We start from the raw sequence: 20,923 nt of genomic DNA, 5'->3' as shown, positions 1-20,923 counted from the left end.
TCCATTATGCATGAAGTGGTGACTGTGGATCTCCACAATGTCCAGTGACTTATGACATTGTGATTGAGGCGTTATAGAGTAACTGCTGTTGGGATGAATGATCTGCGAAAGCGCTCCTTCCTGCAGCGTATGAAGTACTTTTTCTGCCCAACCAGAGGTCATTCGAAAGAATGCAAGTTTGCAGTGCTTCTAGTCTTCAGTACGAGTAAAACAGTGTTATACAAGTACCAGTCTATTAACCATTTACTGCTCAGATACACAGGCTGTTTCAATTATACAACTAGTCTCCCTGGGCATGTCTATGATTGGAGCCAAATGCCTGGAGCTGGGCCTTCTTATAAACAGGAGACTGGGTTCCTAGGTGACACCCGTGTCACTTTTCCATTCCTTCAGTTTTAGTGACAGTTCGAGGGAGGCATTGAAGCCAAAGATGTCCCCTTTGCTTTTTCAAATCTCTGGATATACTGATGTAAATTGTATAAATTAGGACGACTGACTGAAACGTATGGGGTTGAACCAGAATTTGAGTTTGGAGTGCGATTCGATGTAGCAGTTGAGGCCGGAGTAGCTTCTCCAGTTTTTCTTCACATATTGTGTGTCAGATAAATGTCAAAGAGCATCATCTTTTAAGGTTCTAGCGTTGCCTCTGACCGGCCTTTCAGTGAGCTTGTGATGACTTGCAGTTCCTTAGCAGGACATTTTTGCAACCTGCACAATAACCTGGATGCACTTTAAATAATCCAGGTCACTCCTTCACAGACCTTTGAGTCTCAAAACGGGTGAACAGATTTAAAAACAAATCTGTCAAATCAATATAGAGAGGTTAAGTACACATAGCTTGTTAGATAATGAACAGTTACGTACCTTGATCAGATATTTAAGACATTTTTTGTTTGAGCGCTTTATGGTCTTGCTTTGAGATCAGTCTGCTATGACTTACTGTTTGCTCATTATTTTGAGGCTGTGGGAAGACAAACCTGAAATAGGTCAGAATAATGCAGGTTGAAGAAAGCATATATATTCTCAGCCCTGGGAAACTTCTACCTGAGCAGCTTTCTGACAGAGTAAACGCCTTTATAAATCAGCAGACCAGAACAAACCACCAACATCCACAATCTGTGTAGTCACGGCTCTCATTTTGGTTGCCTACAAATGACCTCTGACCTCTTAGCATAGCACAGTTTGAATGGCTCTGCATGCAACAACAAAAAACTAACTTATTCAAGTTTTAACCAACTTGATTTGTAAGGAAATACAACAGCAGGGCTCTACATCATATTGCCACATTTTGTCATGATCTGGACGAGCCACAAACAAAGCCGGTCTTCATGCTCACAGATGAATAGAAGCATAAATGTCACCATGTTTTCTTTCATGAACTGATGGGATCACTTTTTCCAGCTGAGCACGATAAAGAAGCTCGCTGTTTACCACAGTTTTTCCAGAAATGAGTTTGACTGAGCACACCAAACCCCTGAAAACAATATTTGCAAACCATCCTGTAAACAGATTCACCTTTTAGTGCATCAAAGTCAACTGAAACAGGGTTTAAGTCAGAAATGATTCAATAAATGACATTTCTGCCAACCCAAGTGTTGCCTTTACTCTGAAATCATTTACCTCCACCAAAGCACATCTCTTTAAGCAGCATTTCTTCTCTGGATGTGTCCAGGACAAACTCATCAAAGCAGGGGTCAGCTGCAGGGTGAAAGGTCCTCAGAGACTCTGTGGCTTTCTGGATCCTAAAACATAATAATAATAAAAAAATAAAATAAAAAAACCCTCATCATTAAGGTAAGATTTTTAATTATAGACTTCTGTAAGGACACAAAACAGCAACACTATTCACAGCAGACAGAGTGCCCCCATTGCCCTAATGTATTTTCAATCAGTCCTGTACTCTGGGGTCATCTGGCTATTTTTAATACAGTCTCTCATAAGCACAATGAAGGATTAAAGGCTGAATCTTTGTCAAGAGTAAACTGGACAAACCATCCTATCATGACTGTAAGCGAAAAAAGGTTCTAGCTTACAAAAGCTGCTCAAGGAGATCAATTAGTGAGCTTAAAGGAGAGGATACTGAGATACACAGCACTGACTTGGCACTGTGGCACAAGTCTTCTTTAAACTGTCCTTGAGTTTGGTAACCTGTGGTTCAGTAACACGTGGCTTTGTGACACATTTTAGTCAAACATTTAATCTGATTGAATGCAGCACAAAAATAAACCAAATCTAACAGACAAAAATCCTGCTTATGGCATCCAGAGAATAATAAAAACTAATGATTCAGTTCAGATTTCAAACTCTAAAGGCTAAAGTTATTTGTAGTTTTTGCGATTAATTAACTATGCACAGTCATGCGACTCAATATTGTAATCGTTGGACAGCCCTAACAATCATATTTAGCTTCATTTTTTAAAATGAATGTATACTTGGTTACTTTATTCATAAATTGTCACTTTGACAGTATTTAACGTCATAATTCTGTAGCTCATATTTGCTTTAAGTGCACTGCTCAACTATTCCTTCACAAAAGTGCAGCTTTCCTCACAAATAATACAGATGATTATATACGGGCAGCTTTTACTGCTCACCATTTGCATCTCTAAGCTTTGTTACATTATCAATCATTTCTATTATTGTACTTTTATCCTAAATGTTATCATTTTAAACAGATGACTGTAGTGAAGATTTTAGTTTTCTGGTTTCTGAACCTTTCCATGTGCACCTGCTGAGGGACGTGAATCTCTCTACAGATGAAATATAGATGTATATCTCACCAATTTGCATACCTGACATGCAGCTGCTTCGCAGTCTGCACAAAACAGGATTGATCGGTTTCCTTCAGCACCTCCTGAGCATAGCCCACCAACCCACTGTTCTCCAGCATACCTTGGTACTCTTCCACCTGGGCAATACCATTTATAAGTCAGTTATAAGTGTTTGTTACAATTGTGACAGCATCTTGAGAAGTCAGGCTAGTTTTTAAACATCTAGAAAAGTTCAAAGTACTTATTATGGACTTCATGCAAATATGACGCATGAGATAGAGAAATCAAAGTCTCACCTGGCCTCTGAGCTGCTCCATGCGACGGTTACGAGACTGCTCGATTGACCTCAGCATCTCAGATTTTCTCTCTTGCAGAGTCTCAAACAGACGCTCAAAGTGCTCGTTGGCCTGACGCTCTGCTAACTGGCCATTTTCCTTTAAGAAAAAGACAAGTTTCTCATCATCTTAAACTAACAGTATTCATTAGATGCAATAAGCAGACATTTCTTTAAGCCAGCCAGAGTGCAAGTCATTGCCACTATGATCATTTAAAACAAAGCAGTGGGCATCGATTCCTCACTTTTTCCACTCGAGACTGTTGAATGAACCTTGACGGTACGCATTTCATTTTATTGTAATTCAGCTGCAGACATTCAACATTTTAAACTCATCTCATCTAAGCCATTGTTCGACACATAAGTAGCAAACATGAATGAATTAAGGCCTCTGTTTAGTTTTGAACAACATAAAAAAGTCACTCCCATTTATACTCAATGAGACAGAAGCATCAATTGCAAAATGAAAAATTAAAAGCATAACAATCACCTATTGCTCACACACCCAGTGCCCTTTACAAAACTGAAAGCGTGGGTATGTTGAGCGCTCGCCATCTATGACCAACATCAAAGTAAAAGAGGAACCAGCTGAGACACTAAAAACCCCGACTTGCGTGAGGGAACCAAATCCTGCGTTTCCTTGTTTGTGTGGTTTGCATACTGCTTGTTCAATGATGCTGCTTACTCTTACAAAGACTGTAACTGTTCGACTCAGGCTGCTTTCTACTGAGCCGTATTAAAATTTCTTTTCTGCAGCTATCAACGGGAATTAACAGATGCATTTGTTTTGCACCATCTCATTATCAATTTGACTAGATTCAAAAAGGTTTAGACAGAATAAAGCTGCTCCTTCTCCTCAAGAAGGAGGAGCAGCTTTATTGGCACAAACTGATTAGAGGAATGCTAAAAGTGTGAACAAAGTTCATAATACCTTCATAAATGTGATAAAAAGCAGTATAGTGATAACCGGCCCTTTTATTCCATCCTGAGTTACAGATTCTTTCAGCTGCTTCCTCATTGGGTCACCACAGTGGCCAGATCTACATGTTTGACTTGGCACAGATTTTACACCACATGGCCTTCCTGATGCAACTTTGCCAATTTATCCAGGATCCAAATTTGTTCTCCTCTCCTCCCAGCATCTTTAACAAGTAAGTGAGTGAGTCAACCACTGCACCATGTAGCCACCTTCTGCTCCTTATAGATTTAACACCGTCCAGGGATTTTGCAGAAGATGATAAAGTCGGAATTGTTGATATGGACATTTTGTGTGCACTTTGACGGTCAAAGAACCTCAGAGATGATGCAATAACCATAACCCAATTCCAGGTCTTTCGAGTCCAAGTTAAACTAAATCAAATCAGGTCTTTTGCCTCTGACTACAACTGATGATTAAGGGAAAAAAAAAAAAAAAGTCTGCAGAGCATACAGTAACATCAAAGGATGTGAGAGATACAGCAGCATGAGTCAGCTCTCTCACCTCAGTCTTATTGATGAGCACCTCAAGCTCAGTAATCTGAATCCTGACCTGGTCCTCTTTGCTGATGAGGTAATGGATACTCTTGGCCAGCTTCTCCTGGGGAGGGAGGAAGGAGAGAAAAAAAAAAAAAAAAAAAGAAGAAAAAGTGAGCAGCATTTCAGTATTTACAGTGAGCTTCACAGAGCCTTATACTTGCTGGCACATACACAAGGCATGAGACTAATAACACAACCTTAAAATACATTTTCTGGGAAAGAAAACTGTAACAGGCACCACTTTAAAAAGAAAAGGTTTTGTAGTTTGAGACGTTCATCAAAAACAGGGGTCCAATATATCAGTTTATTACTGATGGACATCTCCGGACACAGTGACGCTGCACTTCTGTTCAAAGAAATTATAACTGACATAGGTTTCTGGGACTGATCAGGACATCTGATACTCCTCCCAAGAACTCAAAGGCAGAGCACACAAAAATCACATGGAACAAATGGTCTCATTAAATATTAAACACCAATATGTTTGTATCCACAAAAACCAGCATATAGAATTTCACAAAATCTGCCTCGACTTGCTAAGCCCTGTTAAATAAATCCCTCTAAGCAGGATGACATTCAGGCCAACAAAACAATTACTATTGAATGCATTTTAATTAAAACCTATTCTGCTGATAGCCTCATTGTGCTTTAGGAGTGTGTGGTTGCTGTGACAGCAGCTGCCAACACAATCTCATGACATTTTCGTCTCCACGTGAACTAAACAAAACACTAAAATGAATTAAAGGTAATCATGGTGAAAGGGAAAGCTCTCAAGAGGAGTTTGAACTCAATTAGCCAGCCTGGGTTTAAGTTTCCAAACAGTGACTGACATCTACAGTGTGCTTGCTAGCACTGGAACAGGTCAAGCATTAATATTACAACAGCAGAGGAGATGAAATCCAGGAACAAGTCTGTGTGTGGCCCACTACAGAAAAAAGCTGCCTCTGAACTTCTTTTGTTGCATACTTCAGCGATGACGGGGAGCGTGGACAAAAGGCTTTTACTTGAGTCCAATTATGCTAGCACCAAACTTCTGCACAACAATTTGCCCTTAAAGGATTCTCAAAACCTCAAATCATTCGTTTTATCTTTCACTACAGTTTACCTAGTCATTACCAGTTTTTAAATAATACAATTTAAAGTGTACTGACTGTGTGGGGGAGAGAAGAGAAAAAAAAAAAAAAAAAAAGGAAAGGTCTGAATGTGTTACCTTGAGGATCTTGTATGCACTGCCCATGGAGGTGACTTTGTGGTTAGCATGGGATCCTCCAAGCTTGCACAAGTGACACACGGGACGCCTGCAGACCTCACAGTACATGTTCACCTTCTCCATCTCGTGCTCTGGGCACATGAGAACCTGCGAGATTAAGGAGAAAACATAAATTATCGCCCCCGAGGACTCACTTTGTCACAAGTACCACTTAAGTCCCAGTTACATAAGCTCTGAAAAACAAGGACTTAAAATTAATCCAAAGAACGCATGTACACATTAAACTGCACTGTGTTAGACTGCATAGAGCTACACAGTGTTGATAAAATGTTGACAAATGAAGTGAAACAGGAAGATGAGCTAAAGCCATTTAAAAAAAAAAAAAAAAAAAAAAAAAAAAAGGTGGTAGACAGCTCGATGAACCATTTCCTGATGGGTCTTAAAATAGAACTCAAATCAGCGCTCCAAATGCCAAGATCCTCATCAGAGGCCAAAACAGCAGATACACCACTCAATGAACATGGAATGCAACAAATACACAAAAACCAAAAAGAGAAAAGTTTGTGTTTCCAATGGACATTCTAGACAAACACTACACAATAGGAATGTATAGACATTTGAAACAAGCTCTGGCTTGACCCAAACAGGACTCCAGCTCTATTGCTGAGGAACTGTTCCCCTTTCCTGGATGATTGCAGCTTGCTCCGATGAATACATTAACCCAGAATGTCCAGGTCACATTTAACAGGAGACATATGGGGTCTAAATGCTAGCCAGGGAAGTCTCTAGATATGTCCTGATCCAGAAAGGTCTATGCTACTCTGGCACGGTCCCACTATTAAAAAAGAAAAACCCCAAAAAAAACAAAACAAACATCCACAGGGCATAAGTACAGGTAGGAGCACATCATCTTAGGTCCTCTGTCCAGTCAGATTCCCACTGAGAACAAGCAGATCAGAGATGGTGCTCTCGTGGACATGGAAGTCTGCAGCAACAGCTCGGACAGATGCCAGCATCCAGCGTGGCAATAACCTGGCCTCGGCCAACTTCACTTAATCACGTGAGTTTGTGTTCAGCAAACAAATTACCAATCCCCAGACTAAAACCAAACAACAAGAATTGAAGACTAATTACAGAATTTGTTTGGGTTTTCACATGTAAAAAAGATAAAACTTGCACTTCTGTTTTTGACTAGTATATGACACAGGAACCAATTTTATAGTTCTGCTGAGAGTAAAGTATATTTGATTCTGTTTCTGAGTTACACCATGCGTCACTGACCTTTCTGAGCTTCAGAAAGTGATTAAATATAGTTTGATCAGCAAAGTTAAGTTTTAAGCCAAACTTTCTGTATAGCAATGATTAGAAAACCAACACAGCTGGTAAAATTCACCATGCATGACATGCAACTCTCATACCGCCATTCAATCAAGTAAGCAGAAATCTATCAACTAATGTTTAACTCTGTGATAACATATCTTGTTAACTGTTCATAGTTCAAAGTTGTTTTGTTTATCGTTTATTACTTCGTGAGAATAAACTGACAGCTACTGAGCCACACTCACCTTGGGCCTAAAATTCGTCGTGGGACCAACATACTCGTGCTGGGCTTTGGGTGTGCCCCAGGGGTGGTGCAGCTTAAAACACTCGTTACAGTAGCTCGCCTTGCAGTCCATGCAGCTCTTGGTTGCCTCCTGCTGTGGAGGCTTGCAGATGTTGCACATGATGGCGACGGCTGCGCGGGCAGCCTGCCGGTAGCGCTCCACGATGCTCTCCAGGGTGAAGTTTCGGAACAACATGCTGATGCCGCGTTCGCCCAGATCTATGTCATGCTGGCAGCCTGGGCACGGGATGGCGGTGACCCGGGGAGTCACAGATCCTCTGCGCCATCCCGGAGAGGAGATTGAACCTGGAGGAGAGCAACGAGGGCAGAGCACTGAAATGAGTGTCAGGAATATAGAGTCACAGCCTCGGGACACCCATTTTCCAGTCTTGCCTGAGGCCCTATTTTATTATGTGAAGAACAATGTCCTCTGATTTCTAATTACAGTCAATTAACAGCTTTCAAGAGGTTCCAGCACAGTTTAAAGACAAATAGATTCGTTTTGAAAAGCAAATTCACAAATAGAGCCTCAGCATGTCTCTCTTTGTGCTTCATTTCCACAGTGACAGCTGCACAATTGAGGCATGGCTGTATTGGGGCAATACACCCAGCAGCTGTCAGGGGGGGGGGAAAAAAAAAGTCCACAAAGAAAGACCATCAAGGGTACTGGAACAGGTTAAGGAGTGACGTTTGGCAGGAAAGTCGCATCCTTGGAGCTTATACACAGTCTTAATAAGAAATGCATTTCATTCAACACTTACTACATGAAGGAAGAGTATTTTAAGTGCTCACAATGATCTGGACAAAGGAAAATAATTCAATTTCCCTTAAATGGGTGATTGGCAAAATAAAGATGAAAAACAAACCACATGATTTAAACAAAAATAAAAAACAAGCAATTTTAACTAAAGTGCACTGTAAGACAAAGAAAATAAGCTTTCAATAAAAATTTCAAGCAACTGACATGTCCAGTTCAATGCAGGAACACTTTTCACATAGCACATCTCTTAAAGCGACATTGCTTTCAAGAGTCTCACAACATTGTGCTTGTTACTGATGCGGCAGCATCAGAACAAGGCAGCAACACGGTTACACGAGATCACATCACAGACACAAGCAGGGTCTGTCAAACAAAACATCGTCACCACACTTAAAGCCAGCAAACTGACGTCAGAGCACGCAAAAATTAATATATTGCTTCACGTTTTTGAGGGACAGGGGAAGCGAGGAGTGCTGGATTTATCTCTGTTTGCAAGCCAGCATTTCCGCTCCGTTTCCGAGGACCTAAAAAATTAAATCAAACACTCCTCAGGTAAGCAAAACACAGGAAAACGATTTGAAAGCACCACTTCAGCAAAAAAAGTAAGGAGGGGCAGCTGAGGGAAAAGCAGCAGCAGAACAGCAAACACACTGATGTGATGTGTAGCCATGCTGGGTTCTCAGATGTATCAGTGAACACTGATGGTGCACCTCTACAAGGTCAGATCTGACTGACCACAAACTATAGAGCTTTGTTCACCACAGTTTTTTCTACCTGAATTTATTTAACATAGGTGAAGTTAAACATTTTGCTATGATGTTACGATGAAAATCTCAGGCTAATGATGGAAATGAAGATGGCATGGTCTTATTAAAGACAAGCAGAGTCAGTGGATGACAAGTCTGGCAAAGAAAAAAAAAAATGTAAAGAAAAGCCTTCATACTTAAACGAATGGTGCTGAAGGTCTTTATATCCTGCAAAGACTGCACGTGCGTGTCATGCAGGCACTCTGACTCAGGTTCTGGTCAGCACATAAGGTGTGAGCAAACAAGGCCCACAGAGCAGATGCCTGAAGCAAAGCGTGTTTGTGTGTTGATTTGTGGATCTGCAGAGGGAGCAGAGCCAAAGGCAAAAACTGACAAGTCATTGCAAAGAAAAACTGACCTTTTCTTTTTCCATCCTGTCCAGACCTTTAGACAGTATAATGCAGAAACCTACCATTTCTTCCCCTCCCCCCCCTTAAAAGGCTTCAGATTATCAGGATACATTCTGGATGTTTAAACTCACTGGCAACTTTATGAGGTACACCTATTTAACTGTTTGTTAATGCAAATAGCAGCAATCCAGTGCATTTAGTGTATGAAGACATGGTCAAAACGATCTGCTGAAGTCCAAACTGAGCATCAGAATTTGGAAGAAAGGTGATTTAAGTGTTAGTGTAACGGTTTTTGGTGCCAGATAGTCTGGTCTGAGCATTTCAGAAACTGCTGATCCACTGGGATTCTCCCACAAAGTTATCAACAGAGTTTACAGAGAACATAATGTTACAACGGTAACTCAAATAACGCAATTTGTTACAACCAAGGTATGCAGAAGAGCATATCTGGATCTTATATTAAAACTTAAGCAGCACTATAGCTACTGCGTGCCACTCCTGTCAGCTAAGACAACTTACATACGCTCAGAAGACTTGGGGTGGGGGTGACCTGATGGGTCTCAATTTCATCTGCAACATCCACATGGTAGGGTCATAATTTAGCCCAAATATCAAAACAGGTATAATGGCTTGGCACACTTTTGCTCCAAACGAGCATCGTAAAAAAAAAAACAAAAAAAAAAAAACCAAGTAGTATTTTTGCTAACCTGCTAACCACGTCCATCCCTTGATCATATTGCACCACATCACAAAGCATGATGAGTTCACTGTACTCACTGTAGTCACCAGATCCCAATCCAACCTTTGGTCTGTGGCTGAACAGGAGATCGTTGTGCGTGTGAAGCCTGTATGGTACCATCATGTCAACATGATCCAAAAATCTGAGAAGGGTTTCCAGCACCTTGTTGAATGCCATGGAGAATTAAGGTAGTACTGAAGGCAAAAATGGGTCCAATTCAGTACTAGCAAGGTGTACTTAATAAAGTGGCCAGCGAGTGTATACTATAAAAATGGTTAAGTCTGCAGTTTATGAAATATTTACTTCTATGAGCAGATAACCAAGGCAGATTAACAGGACTCCAATTAGTACAACTACACTTTGTTCAATATGGAAATGTAAAATATTAACTTAATACATGTTCTCCAAGGCCAGAAAAAAATATAATATAAAATCAAGTCAACTCCCATTATTTTTTTGTACTTTTGGGTTTGTTTGTTTTTTAAGGGCTTTGGGGACACTACATTATTTTTTCAGTGTTCAAGAAAGAGACGCTGACTCTGCTTCAAAGCTGAGAAAATAATTGCACCCGATTAAAAACATCCACTGAGCATGTTAAATAAACTTCATTAGTTAAACTAAAAAGGGCTTGTGTTAGTCTTGTTTTACTTTGCTGGCAATCTGACACTTAATTCATCATGCTTAAAATAATTAGAGGTAGGCTCAAACAGGTTTGTGTTCCTATAAGTGGTTTCTCGAACACTCATTGTCAGGTCAAGCATAACGAGCAAATTAAAGGCAAACATATCAGGAAATAATGACAGTTAACAAACTTGGCAAGTCCAAACATACTGTATGCTTTTTTTTTTTTCCCCACTGTGTGTTTAACTTAAGAGACCTACAGTTCTCCATCCCTATAAAGCTGCTTTAGTTGCTACCGTGATTTAGCGAATAATGTAAGGCTTAGTCCACACACACACACACACACACACACACACACACATTCTTGTTCCACTTCAACTCCTAGGAAACTTCCTTGCCCCATTCTCACTAATTTGAGCTCCTTTCAATTCCTTTTTGGTACGAAGCAAACTGTCTGGGACACTACCTCCCTCCCTCACTCACTCAGGCACTACTTTCTTTTACATACCGACTCATCGTTGGAGCATTTCATACCCATTTTAACACTCAGGTTTTATGCTCAGTGGATATTTTTAAGGGTCTTTTAAACCAGATATTAGTCATTAAGTGTCTAACATAGAGTTAAAAGCCTACTTTATGTATTAATCACAGAAATTCTTCATAAGAACCTATTTTATATCTGGTGTGAGTCTGAATGGTCGTGTGAATAGGGCTAATGCAGACTATGTAGAAAAGAGGTTGAACCAAACTAGGGTTTCACAGGGGTTCTAGTAACACTGTACTCACTACTACAGCAACTCAAAACACGGAGCCCGCGTCTACCTCGACTTCCAAACGACCTTCGCACAGTGGCTGCAAGCAATGAACAGAGAAGTGAGGTGAGACAAACAAGGAAAAAAAAAAAATCCTTTAAATGAAACAAAGCATAATGTGAAGTGATGCGTGAATAGAGATTTTTAATATGACACTGGAAAAAAAAGTTAACTTATGAGAAAAGTGACAAAAATGGTAATGCAGTTCAGTGTCATGTAAAACATTTAAAATACATTTTGAACAAAGTACAATTAACTCTTGATTTATGCATTATTACTAGACAACTTGTATTAAAGGAGAGAGAGAAACATATACATGTCTGGACTAATAAATGTGGTCCTCATTTTATTTTTGGCCTAGAATGTGTATTAATAGCAACAGTTTGGCTTATGAGAAATGTTTGTCATGTTTATATGCCAAGCATAAAATTTAAAAAAGGAGACTGTTAGCTTAGCTCACCATTAAAATTAGGCAAAGCCAAAACCACTTTCCTACCAGCACCACTTGCAGCCTTTTGCACAGATTTAAGGGAGAAATCTTTTTTCCTTTTGATGTTCAGACACCATTTTGCTCTCAACAAATTAAACAGGGATTGTCAAAGAGTAAAGGACAGATATTTCATTCATCAAGATCCAATATGGGATTTAAAAGTAAGCTTAATTTTTGTGAGATTTATATTATAACCCACATTATATTATTTTAAGGTTTACCTTACAAAATAAAGCCTTTTGAGGCAACTGTTGCAGTGACTTGGCACTATATGAATAAAACTGAACTGAGATGTTGGCTGAACATTGATATAAACTGACTGATAGCCCTAATTATGCTGGCCTATTACCATGTAGAACATTTGACTAGGTTAATTGTCATTTACCTGTAGGCAAAGAATCAATCCTGCATATGCTAAACAGATTCTGGACACCACAATAAATTAACACTGCGGAAGTTTGTTTATGCCACTGGAAAGAGAAGGAAAAAAATTATAGCCATAAATAAGACAAATTTTAGAGAATGTAAACTTTGGACTTATGGGTGGAAATCCCCCCCCCCCCCCCCCCTTTTTTTTTTTTCCAGCGGCAGCTCAGAGCTAAAAACATTAGCATCTTTAGCCAACTAGCTAAAGATGTTACCAAAGTTGATGAGTTACCAAAATTAAGTTCGCTAAAGTCGGAAACATTTTAAATCTCCCTTAATTTTCGAAGCAAGTGTTTTTAAATTGTATAATAGGGCTGTTCGATACGTCTATCGTTTCATTTTACGCCATCATTTGTGTCGCAAAATAAATTGTTTACAGCAATATTGTTTCATCGTTTTGATGTCACTGTAGTGGCCATATTAATTTCTTAAAGTTCTCTTTCTCTTATATTTAATATAACCACACTACAGATGGATAAGCGCCTGTTTTTATGCCTTGTGGTTAGCAAAGACTGTGATAAAACCATCGGGTGTCCGCTTGTTTATGTTCCACATAAACCTTTCACAATAAAGCTCAAGATCCTGTTGAGACTTCAAAATAAACTGAATCACGTGAAAGATTATGCTGAGTATTTATGGATGAGAAGCAAAAAAAGAGCCGTCAGATGCTAAAAATTAAGACTTAGACTCAAACGTTAGAACAGGCTTTTCCCCGCAGCACGCTGTGTAATAAATACACAAAGACAACAGCGGCCTTTACAACTTATGTCTAAAAAAATGTATCGTTTTATGCATCAGTTAAAACACTTGACTCCAGGTACACAACGTGCAGCTGGAAACACTTCACGCAAGTCCAGCTGCCCATATTCACAGAATTTACAGAAAATGTAAACATTTTGTGATTTATATCGTTATCGGACGATAGATGTCTTATATCGGGATATGAGATTTTGGTCATATCGCACAGCCCTAATGTATAATTCAGTTACATTTTCCAATAAGAGCATGGAAAACATACTTTAATAGAAAGCAGGCAAGCAAAGCTAACCATCTCCTGGTTATAGTTTTGCATCCAGCATTTCACTTCTAAAACACCAACAAGAAAACAAATTTGCTTATTTCTCAACATGTGACAAGATTACTAAAGCCAACGCAGCCTTCGCCAGCTAACTCTTATTGAGGGTTAGCAGTTAAAGGTTAGCTGTGTTTATAGCCCCAAAACTGGGAAACGTCACGTTTTAGTAACCGCCTTTTTCAAGTCACAGTACAAGGCTTGTCCAAGCTGCACACTGATAAATATAGTCTCAAGTCTTTTCTTTCTCTCCCTTCATCTAATCCCTCAGTCATTCCTCTCAGGCAGGTTGCATCACCATGGCTACCAATGAGCTGAGCTCCCAGCAGTGAAGGCGCTAGGAGAGTTAGTTTGTTCTGTTGGGAGTTAGTGTTAATAATGTACTTCAAGGCTTCCTTCTTACACTCACTGGAAATCTGCACTCATGAACAGCCTTATTAAATATCATGTCAACCAAATGTCACTGAATTTACTGTACGTTAATGCTGTGCATTGACCTGAAAGGAGGCAGTAGTCATACTGAGTCCAGTGGCTCTGTGCACAACCTGGATTTTTGCAGGACCTCAGATTTGTTTACTCAAAAAGCAGGATTTGATTATTTCCTGCATCAACAGACGCGGTCCTGCCAGTAAGGAACAAACTTGAGCCGAACAGGGAGACTGTTCAAGAGCCCTGCCTCAGTGGTTTGGAACCAGCGCTGAATAACTTGCAAAGAGTTCACCTCAGTAAACTTCGGTTTTGTTAGTGCTACCCTTCTGATTTTGACAGTGTTCCAAGACAAGATGTTGGTTAAACATTACTCAGTCTCATACAGCACGAGTTACTGAATAGCCATAATTGTAAGAAAATGAGTGCCCACCTTTATGCACAAGTCTGCATCAGTTCAAAAATAAATAAATTAAATAGAGTCTAAAAATCAAGCACTGTAAACTTGATTTTAAATCAACTTTCACAGCATAATCACTCAACATGTTGATTTGGGGTCAGCCATTGATTATGCCCAAGCGTCATCTTAAAGAACAAATTGAAAAATCAATTTAAAATGGAGAAAAAAAAAAAAAAAAAAAAAAAAAAAAAAAAAAAAGCACAAACCTTTAATACCAGTGATTTAAACACATTACATCTCGAATGGTGTCCCAGTTCAATACAACACACTCATAAAACACTGAAATAAAAAAGGATTCATCAGCACAGAGCATCAGAGCAGCAATGTCACAATTTACTTGATTTTTGTATCTGTCGTCTCCTTTTTTAAAAAGGGGAAAAAAGTAAGAATTGCACAGAGAGACTTGATTAAACTCTGCAGATTTCAAATATGCACACACTCTTTCCCAATCCCATTATTCCAGCATGAACCCACAACCTGCTTGGAGTTGGTATGTAGCATTTAAGTCAGACACAGCCCGGGTGATGTCAAGGGAGCAAATGAGACAACATCTTTCAGAAAATGGCCTCCAGCCCAGAGCTCTCAGGAGCCACAGAGGCGGCCTTGTGTCCCACCATGACGCTTTTTTTTTTTTTTTAGGCTTAGACATTGACCCGCTTGAGCCGGACTGCAACAGTGCAACGTGCTGTGCAGAGAACATAAACATAATTTAGCCACCTGCGCCCGGACGAATCTCAACCAGCTTTCCTCCTCCCAGCTCAGCTTGGTTTTAAGAGTTTAAAATTACTCTAAATAAAAACGCAAAAAAAGGAGCTTACAGATCTCCTTTGTTCACCCGTGTGTACATAACATGCACACACAGACGATACACACATATCCAATTAAAGGTGTAGTGAAAATGATAGCTGCTCTTCTTGTCATTACTTTAACATTTCCAAATTTGTTTGATGCCCCGGGGACCAATAGAAGGCAGACAGTGAGGATTAGGGCCTGATGGAGCTTGTCAACATTTCTTTTCGAAGACAAAACTTAAGCTCGTCGACTTACTCTTCTTTCTCTCTAATGAGGCCTGCAGAAGCAGACGGGATCAGAAGTAGTGATGACTGACGGTGTTACGGCTGAGGGGTAAAATGATTAAAAATCATTTCTCAAAGTTAGTTCTGCGTTATCTAGGACAAGAAGAGGGGAGAGCAGCGTCTGAGGCGCACTAGCACCCAAACGTCGCACAATACTTGGCCTATTTAGAGTCTCTCCCAGTTTCCACGAGTCTATTCACACTCAACCATTAATTTGCATTGGCTAAAGATTTGCTTATTTGTTCATGAAGCACTCTTCTCAGTTGCACTACCTTTTTTTTTTTTTTTTTTTCCACCCAAGCCTTCGGTTTTTATTTGTGTCATACTTTTCCTTATTTGAGAAGCCTTCTTTCCCTTTCTGTAGAGGAAAATCCCAACACCTGTTGCATGCAGCCTTTTGACAAGAAGCAAAAGCAAAAGGTGAAGTTGAAGGAACAAGGAGGACGATGTTACAGGAAGTTGGCATTACCAATTCCCCTAGGAATCACCACAAATGGTCGAGCATTGCATTTTGTGTTCTGATTATTAGCTTCCATTAGGCAGTGCAAGAGCTCCCACTGTTCCTGCTAATGCCCTCGATACACAAGCTTTTCAAAACCTACAGAAATATGAGATTCAACTCCCCACACCATAATCCTTCCTGTGAAGCTCACTTATAAGTTAACAAGCTTTGGTTCCTTACCCTGAGACCCACCTGATCTCACAAGCCTGTCCAGCCTCTCCATGGAGGGGGAGGGCACCCTGGACCTGGGGCTGCCCGGTAGGGAGCACTCAGAACCGGCATCAAAAGAGTCCTCGTGGTTCAACATGAGCAGCTCTTTCACACATTTGTGGCAGACGCTGTGCTGGCAGGGCAGGATCAGCGGATGGGTGAAGAGCTCCTTGCAGATTGGGCAGATCAGCTCCCTCTCTATGTTCTTGATCGGGACCTGATGATGGAGAAGGGATATCTGAATAAACTAGATTTATTTTTTAACATTTAGAGGCGTTTTCAGACAGCGCAAGTGCTGTCAGGTACACAGAACAAGACAAAAATAACTTGGAAACAAAAAAGGTGAACAGAAAGACAGAAATAGCATCACAGCTCAGAAGGATACAGCTCTCTTTGATTCCCAGACAACTACTATAATGAAGATGCTGTCTGAAAATCTGAGCAGGTATGCTGTGTCACTGCAGGTGGAGAAATGCACTTTAAGGTGGGCACACTGGGGTGTAGGTCTGACGGACAGCTATACTGATTTCAATCACTCCCCTGACTATCACAATAATGGCCATCCGCAGTGTATTTAACATGTTAGCGATAGATTACATAAACCGGGATTAAGCCCTGCTAAATATAGAGAAACAGTGAAACGCATGAGCCCAGCAGCTCACGTTTCAGCACATTAAAGACGATTACGAGCGCCTCTGCAGCAGTCCTAAAGCGGCAGATTGGTGATTTCTTTCAGGTGGTGTGATGAGACATCCTGGCGTAATCAATCAATCCATCCTCCTGCTGGTGGTGGTGCTTGAACAGCAGTAATTTAGAGAAAACACTCACGTGTTAAATACCCAGAAGGATAAAGGGAAGTTTAAACAGAAAACAGTGACCAAGCCTGTTTGAAGCGAGTCACTACGCAAAGAAATAAGTGAAACAAACGCTGGAGTCAGCAATGAATGGAGACTGGTAACTTTTAACAATGCCCAGTCCCAGCAGCAGAGGCGAACAATGACGAGTCTCTCACACACACACACACTACTATGAAACTCACTTTTCTCCAACTTACCCCGTTTATGCTGCTACGCTGCATCTCTGCAGACATCCCGGGGGAGAAAACGCTGTGTGAGAGACTTAAAAACACTTAACCCGGCGTGTTGGCTCGAGCTAAAATACCCGAACTTCTCCGACGCGACGTGAAGATGCCGACAGCGACGGATGAGTGAATTTAAATAGAGAGACGCTGGTGAGAGAGTCTGCGCCGGCCGCCCGGAGTGAATCAGCAGCCGCTTCTCTGCTGCAGGAGAGCAGGCGGGGGGAGGGAGGAGGGGAGGAGAGCCGTGTGGGAGGGGGGAGTGCGGATGGGCGGATCGAGCCGAATATCGGCAGTATCGTTACTGTCGCGATAGAATCGATATTTTCATAAGAAAATGTTCAAATACACGAAACGTTGAAAGGTTTTTGTTTTTTTTGTTGAATTAACTAATTCTTGTGAAAAGTTACTGAATTATGTTACTAGGTCATTGAAACACATGCAAACATAGGTGGAAATACAGTATATAAGGCAAAAACAAAGTTTGTACAATCCTAATAAGCTTGCAAGTCAATATTTGGTGTGACTCAATATTTCTTCAACAAGCTTGTAAATTCTTTGAGTGCTCTTCAGGAACAGTTCTCCGGGCTTCTTGAAGGACATTGAAAGCTTTTCTTTGGATGTTGGCTCCTTTCTGTTCTGTTGTTTGTCCAGATGATCCCAGTCAGTGTTCCCAGTGTGACTGTCAGTGTTCCATTGTGTGCTTTTCTATCCTGGTATGCTTTTACTGCTCTGGCAGTGTGTTTGGGATCATTGTCGTGCTGGAAAATGAAGCCATTGCCAATGGAACGCTGTCCATTTGCATGATGGACTCCCTCTTGCCAACCGTTCTTTCACTGAGACCATTTCTGATGAAGCTTCTGTGAACATCCTAAGCCTCTCTCAAGTCCCGTGTCCGATATTTGCTGGATATGTTTTGTTTGTTTATTTCTTAGGGATATGATACTCAGGTGCTGTCAATCTGCTGTACATATGTTTTAATGCATACCATTTCCTTTTCTGTCCTCCAATTGTCCAGTTTCTTCAATTTTTTAAAGTGCACACTGCACACCATGCTGAGATATGCCAAGTTTTTGGCTAATAGCACCTCGGGAATTATTGGTGCAAAAATACTGCTTTATTTCTATCAAATTATATTATTTTTGGCACTTTCTATAGATTCAACTAAAGAAATGGGAACATATATGGGAAAGGCTGCCAGTAACAAAGTGCCTTAAGATGCAATTTAAAAGTGGTTCTGTTATGTGTTATGTGTAGACACAGCACTAATTCACCACTAATTCATCCCTTGAGTTAAGTTACCTTCTTATGTTTGAATTATTCATAGGTCAGTGTTAGGTAGCTTAACAAATGAAACATTCTTCTGAAAAAATGATTAGGTACAAGGACTGGACTGAACATGAGTGAAAGAAACGTCGGCTCCTTGGAAACAAAGAAAAAGAGAAAGAAAGAAGGGCGGGGGGCCTCAAGACTTTTGCACAAAGCTGTATATCAGGGTGACAGCCCAGGTTGACATTTTTGGGAGACAATGTTGAATGTTTGCAGTCATACTGAAGAAAAGTATGCTGTGTTTGCAGATGTTAGCAATGTGGTGTTTAATGTGTGAAGGCTTGTTGAGAACAGACCAGTAATTAAAGTGTCTTCATGTGCCGATCAGCACTTGAATTTGAAGTTCAAGGGAAAGCTCTCAAAAGCTTTACAAAAGTGCTTAAAATACAAAACAGCCTACCCTTTTCAGTATGTCCATCTTTACACCGGGTTACTACACTGACACCCAGAAGCAAAGGGGGCCTGTAAACTGAGACTGCCGTGCTCGTTACAACGTCAGGGTCCTTCCCATTACATTAGAGGATTTATGACTCTATAAATGCTTGCTGTAGTGATTATTGCGCAGGTCTGCAATTATTTTATTGAACACTAGGGTTGCCTGGCAAGTCACCCCAATAATGTTTCAGTTAGAGAACAAAAAGTGACCATAAAATAAGTTGGGTGCTTTGAGGAGGAGCTGTAATTCCTTCAAGAAGTAAAGTGGCCATGTTATTTGAATTGATTAACCGGCTTCTGCATGCACAGTCACTGGAGGCACAGAGGGCAACTTTAGGACTCTGTTTAGTCATTTGTTTGTTTGCTGGCAGACACTCGGGCCTTGCAGCGACACTGCCAGACAGCACTGTCTTGCTGCTGTGTCACATGATGAAGTTTCTGCCACTGTGGACTTTCACTGTGCTTCTGTTCCTCACAAAGTCCAAAGACTTGACAACATTAAATGTCCTGTATGATGTCATTATGTCATATGCTGTATGTCAACCTGTGACTGACTGACAGCCTGTCCTGAGTTTAACTTGGTCCTCTAGGATTTGATTCACCCTCCAACAGCCCTCTTTGATTGGATGGTGATCTATTAAAACTAAATTTAACAGTTTCACAGAGGTCGTAGAAATATTCTGACACATTACCCTCACTTACAGCATTTTTGCACTGCTGTTCACAGAAAGACGCTCAGCAAAGAATTTCTAGTTACTGTTTCATTAATAGATTTACTGGGCTCCTAATTTTATTTATTCTCTGGTATAACACTATCACTCACTGTGCACGACAGGTCTTACAACAGCTTAAAATATAACAGAAATCTGCAACTGCGGCTGGCATGTGTGAGTCAGTCGCCTCTAAGATCTTCTCCTGTTTCTGTCACACACGAAACACATGTACAGCTCTGTGCACGCATGAACGAATGCCAGAGATTGTGCTAGCAGGAGAGATACATTTCAGCACATTCTGTCAGTCTGGAGTGCATGAAATGGGTAAAGACACCCAGCCCTCCCCTTTTAGTCGCAAACACACCTCAGTAACCCAGTCTCACCAAAACCACAGCTGCTGCCAAGTGGCCCACATAAGTCGGTGTTCTCCCTGCAGCAGTAACCAGTAACACACCCAGAAAAACCTCTAATTAAACTCATCATGTTCAATTTTTAGATAGATAGATAGATAGATAGATAGATAGATAGATAGATAGATAGATAGATAGATAGATAGATAGATAGATAGATAGATAGATAGATAGATAGATAGATAGATAGGTGAGGTTAAATTAAGGGAATGAATCTCTACTTTTGAACTGCAATAATGTAAAGTGACAAATTTTCCAAGAACAGAATAAAATAAAATAGTTTGTGCTACAGGAATACAATAGGTGTGTGTCTTAATAACTCAGTCATGCACTCGTAGTGTATATAACGTAATATAATAGGATATTGTGTGACACCAACAAAGAACAGATTAGAATAGAAGTCTATGAGCATGCCTCTCCATCCTCCGACAGTCCTGCAGGCCGGCCCGGCGCTGCTGTTGCTGTCGGAGCATGCTGACAGGCAGATCGCCGCTGTCAGAAGGACCATAAATCATCCGAGCGGATGAGCCTCACCTCGCCCCTCTCGATCCGCTCCACGATGCTGGCGAACTCCGTCATATCCTCCGAGTCCGACATGGCTACAGATGATGGTGATGATGGCGGGAATGACGATGGATGCACAGTAAATAGAAGAAGAGAGCACCTCGATATTTAAAAATGCAGAAAAAAAATGACGCAAACAACTGCTGCGGCTTGTTAAAGAAACAGGATAAAAGCTTCACAGCTTCGCAGGGGAGGTGAGACAACACCAAGA

At 40.6% G+C, this 20,923-nt stretch overlaps 1 protein-coding gene across 6 annotated transcripts in view; it reads right to left on the bottom strand.

Annotated features, from left to right (window-relative positions):
* trim36 (tripartite motif containing 36) overlaps positions 1-20,923 on the bottom strand; it is a 32,744-nt gene extending 11,821 nt beyond the window's left edge. The window contains exons 1-9 of one of the 6 annotated variants that reach the window (XM_085294655.1): positions 20,683-20,923; positions 16,166-16,400; positions 11,496-11,561; positions 7,396-7,739; positions 5,831-5,977; positions 4,586-4,681; positions 3,068-3,205; positions 2,793-2,908; positions 1,621-1,742 (exon numbers count right to left, since the gene is read on the bottom strand). In XM_085294655.1, the coding sequence (XP_085150781.1) occupies positions 1,621-1,742; positions 2,793-2,908; positions 3,068-3,205; positions 4,586-4,681; positions 5,831-5,977; positions 7,396-7,739; positions 11,496-11,561; positions 16,166-16,400; positions 20,683-20,745 (1,327 nt within the window). In that variant the 5' untranslated portion in view covers positions 20,746-20,923. Of the gene's footprint in view, positions 1-1,620; positions 1,743-2,792; positions 2,909-3,067; positions 3,206-4,585; positions 4,682-5,830; positions 5,978-7,395; positions 7,740-8,636; positions 8,718-11,495; positions 11,562-16,165; positions 16,401-17,237; positions 17,428-20,682 lie in introns of those variants that run through there. The other 5 variants (XM_085294657.1, XM_085294661.1, XM_085294656.1 and 2 more) reach the window with 5 other exon arrangements.

Source organism: Mchenga conophoros, linkage group LG12, assembly GCF_057382185.1.
Source record: "Mchenga conophoros isolate Kocher_MC1m ecotype Shallow Benthic linkage group LG12, M_conophoros_male_GT1.1, whole genome shotgun sequence".
Classification (NCBI taxonomy): domain Eukaryota; kingdom Metazoa; phylum Chordata; class Actinopteri; order Cichliformes; family Cichlidae; genus Mchenga; species Mchenga conophoros.
Note: the sequence above shows the minus strand (reverse complement) of the source record. Positions and strands in the feature narration are given on the sequence as shown.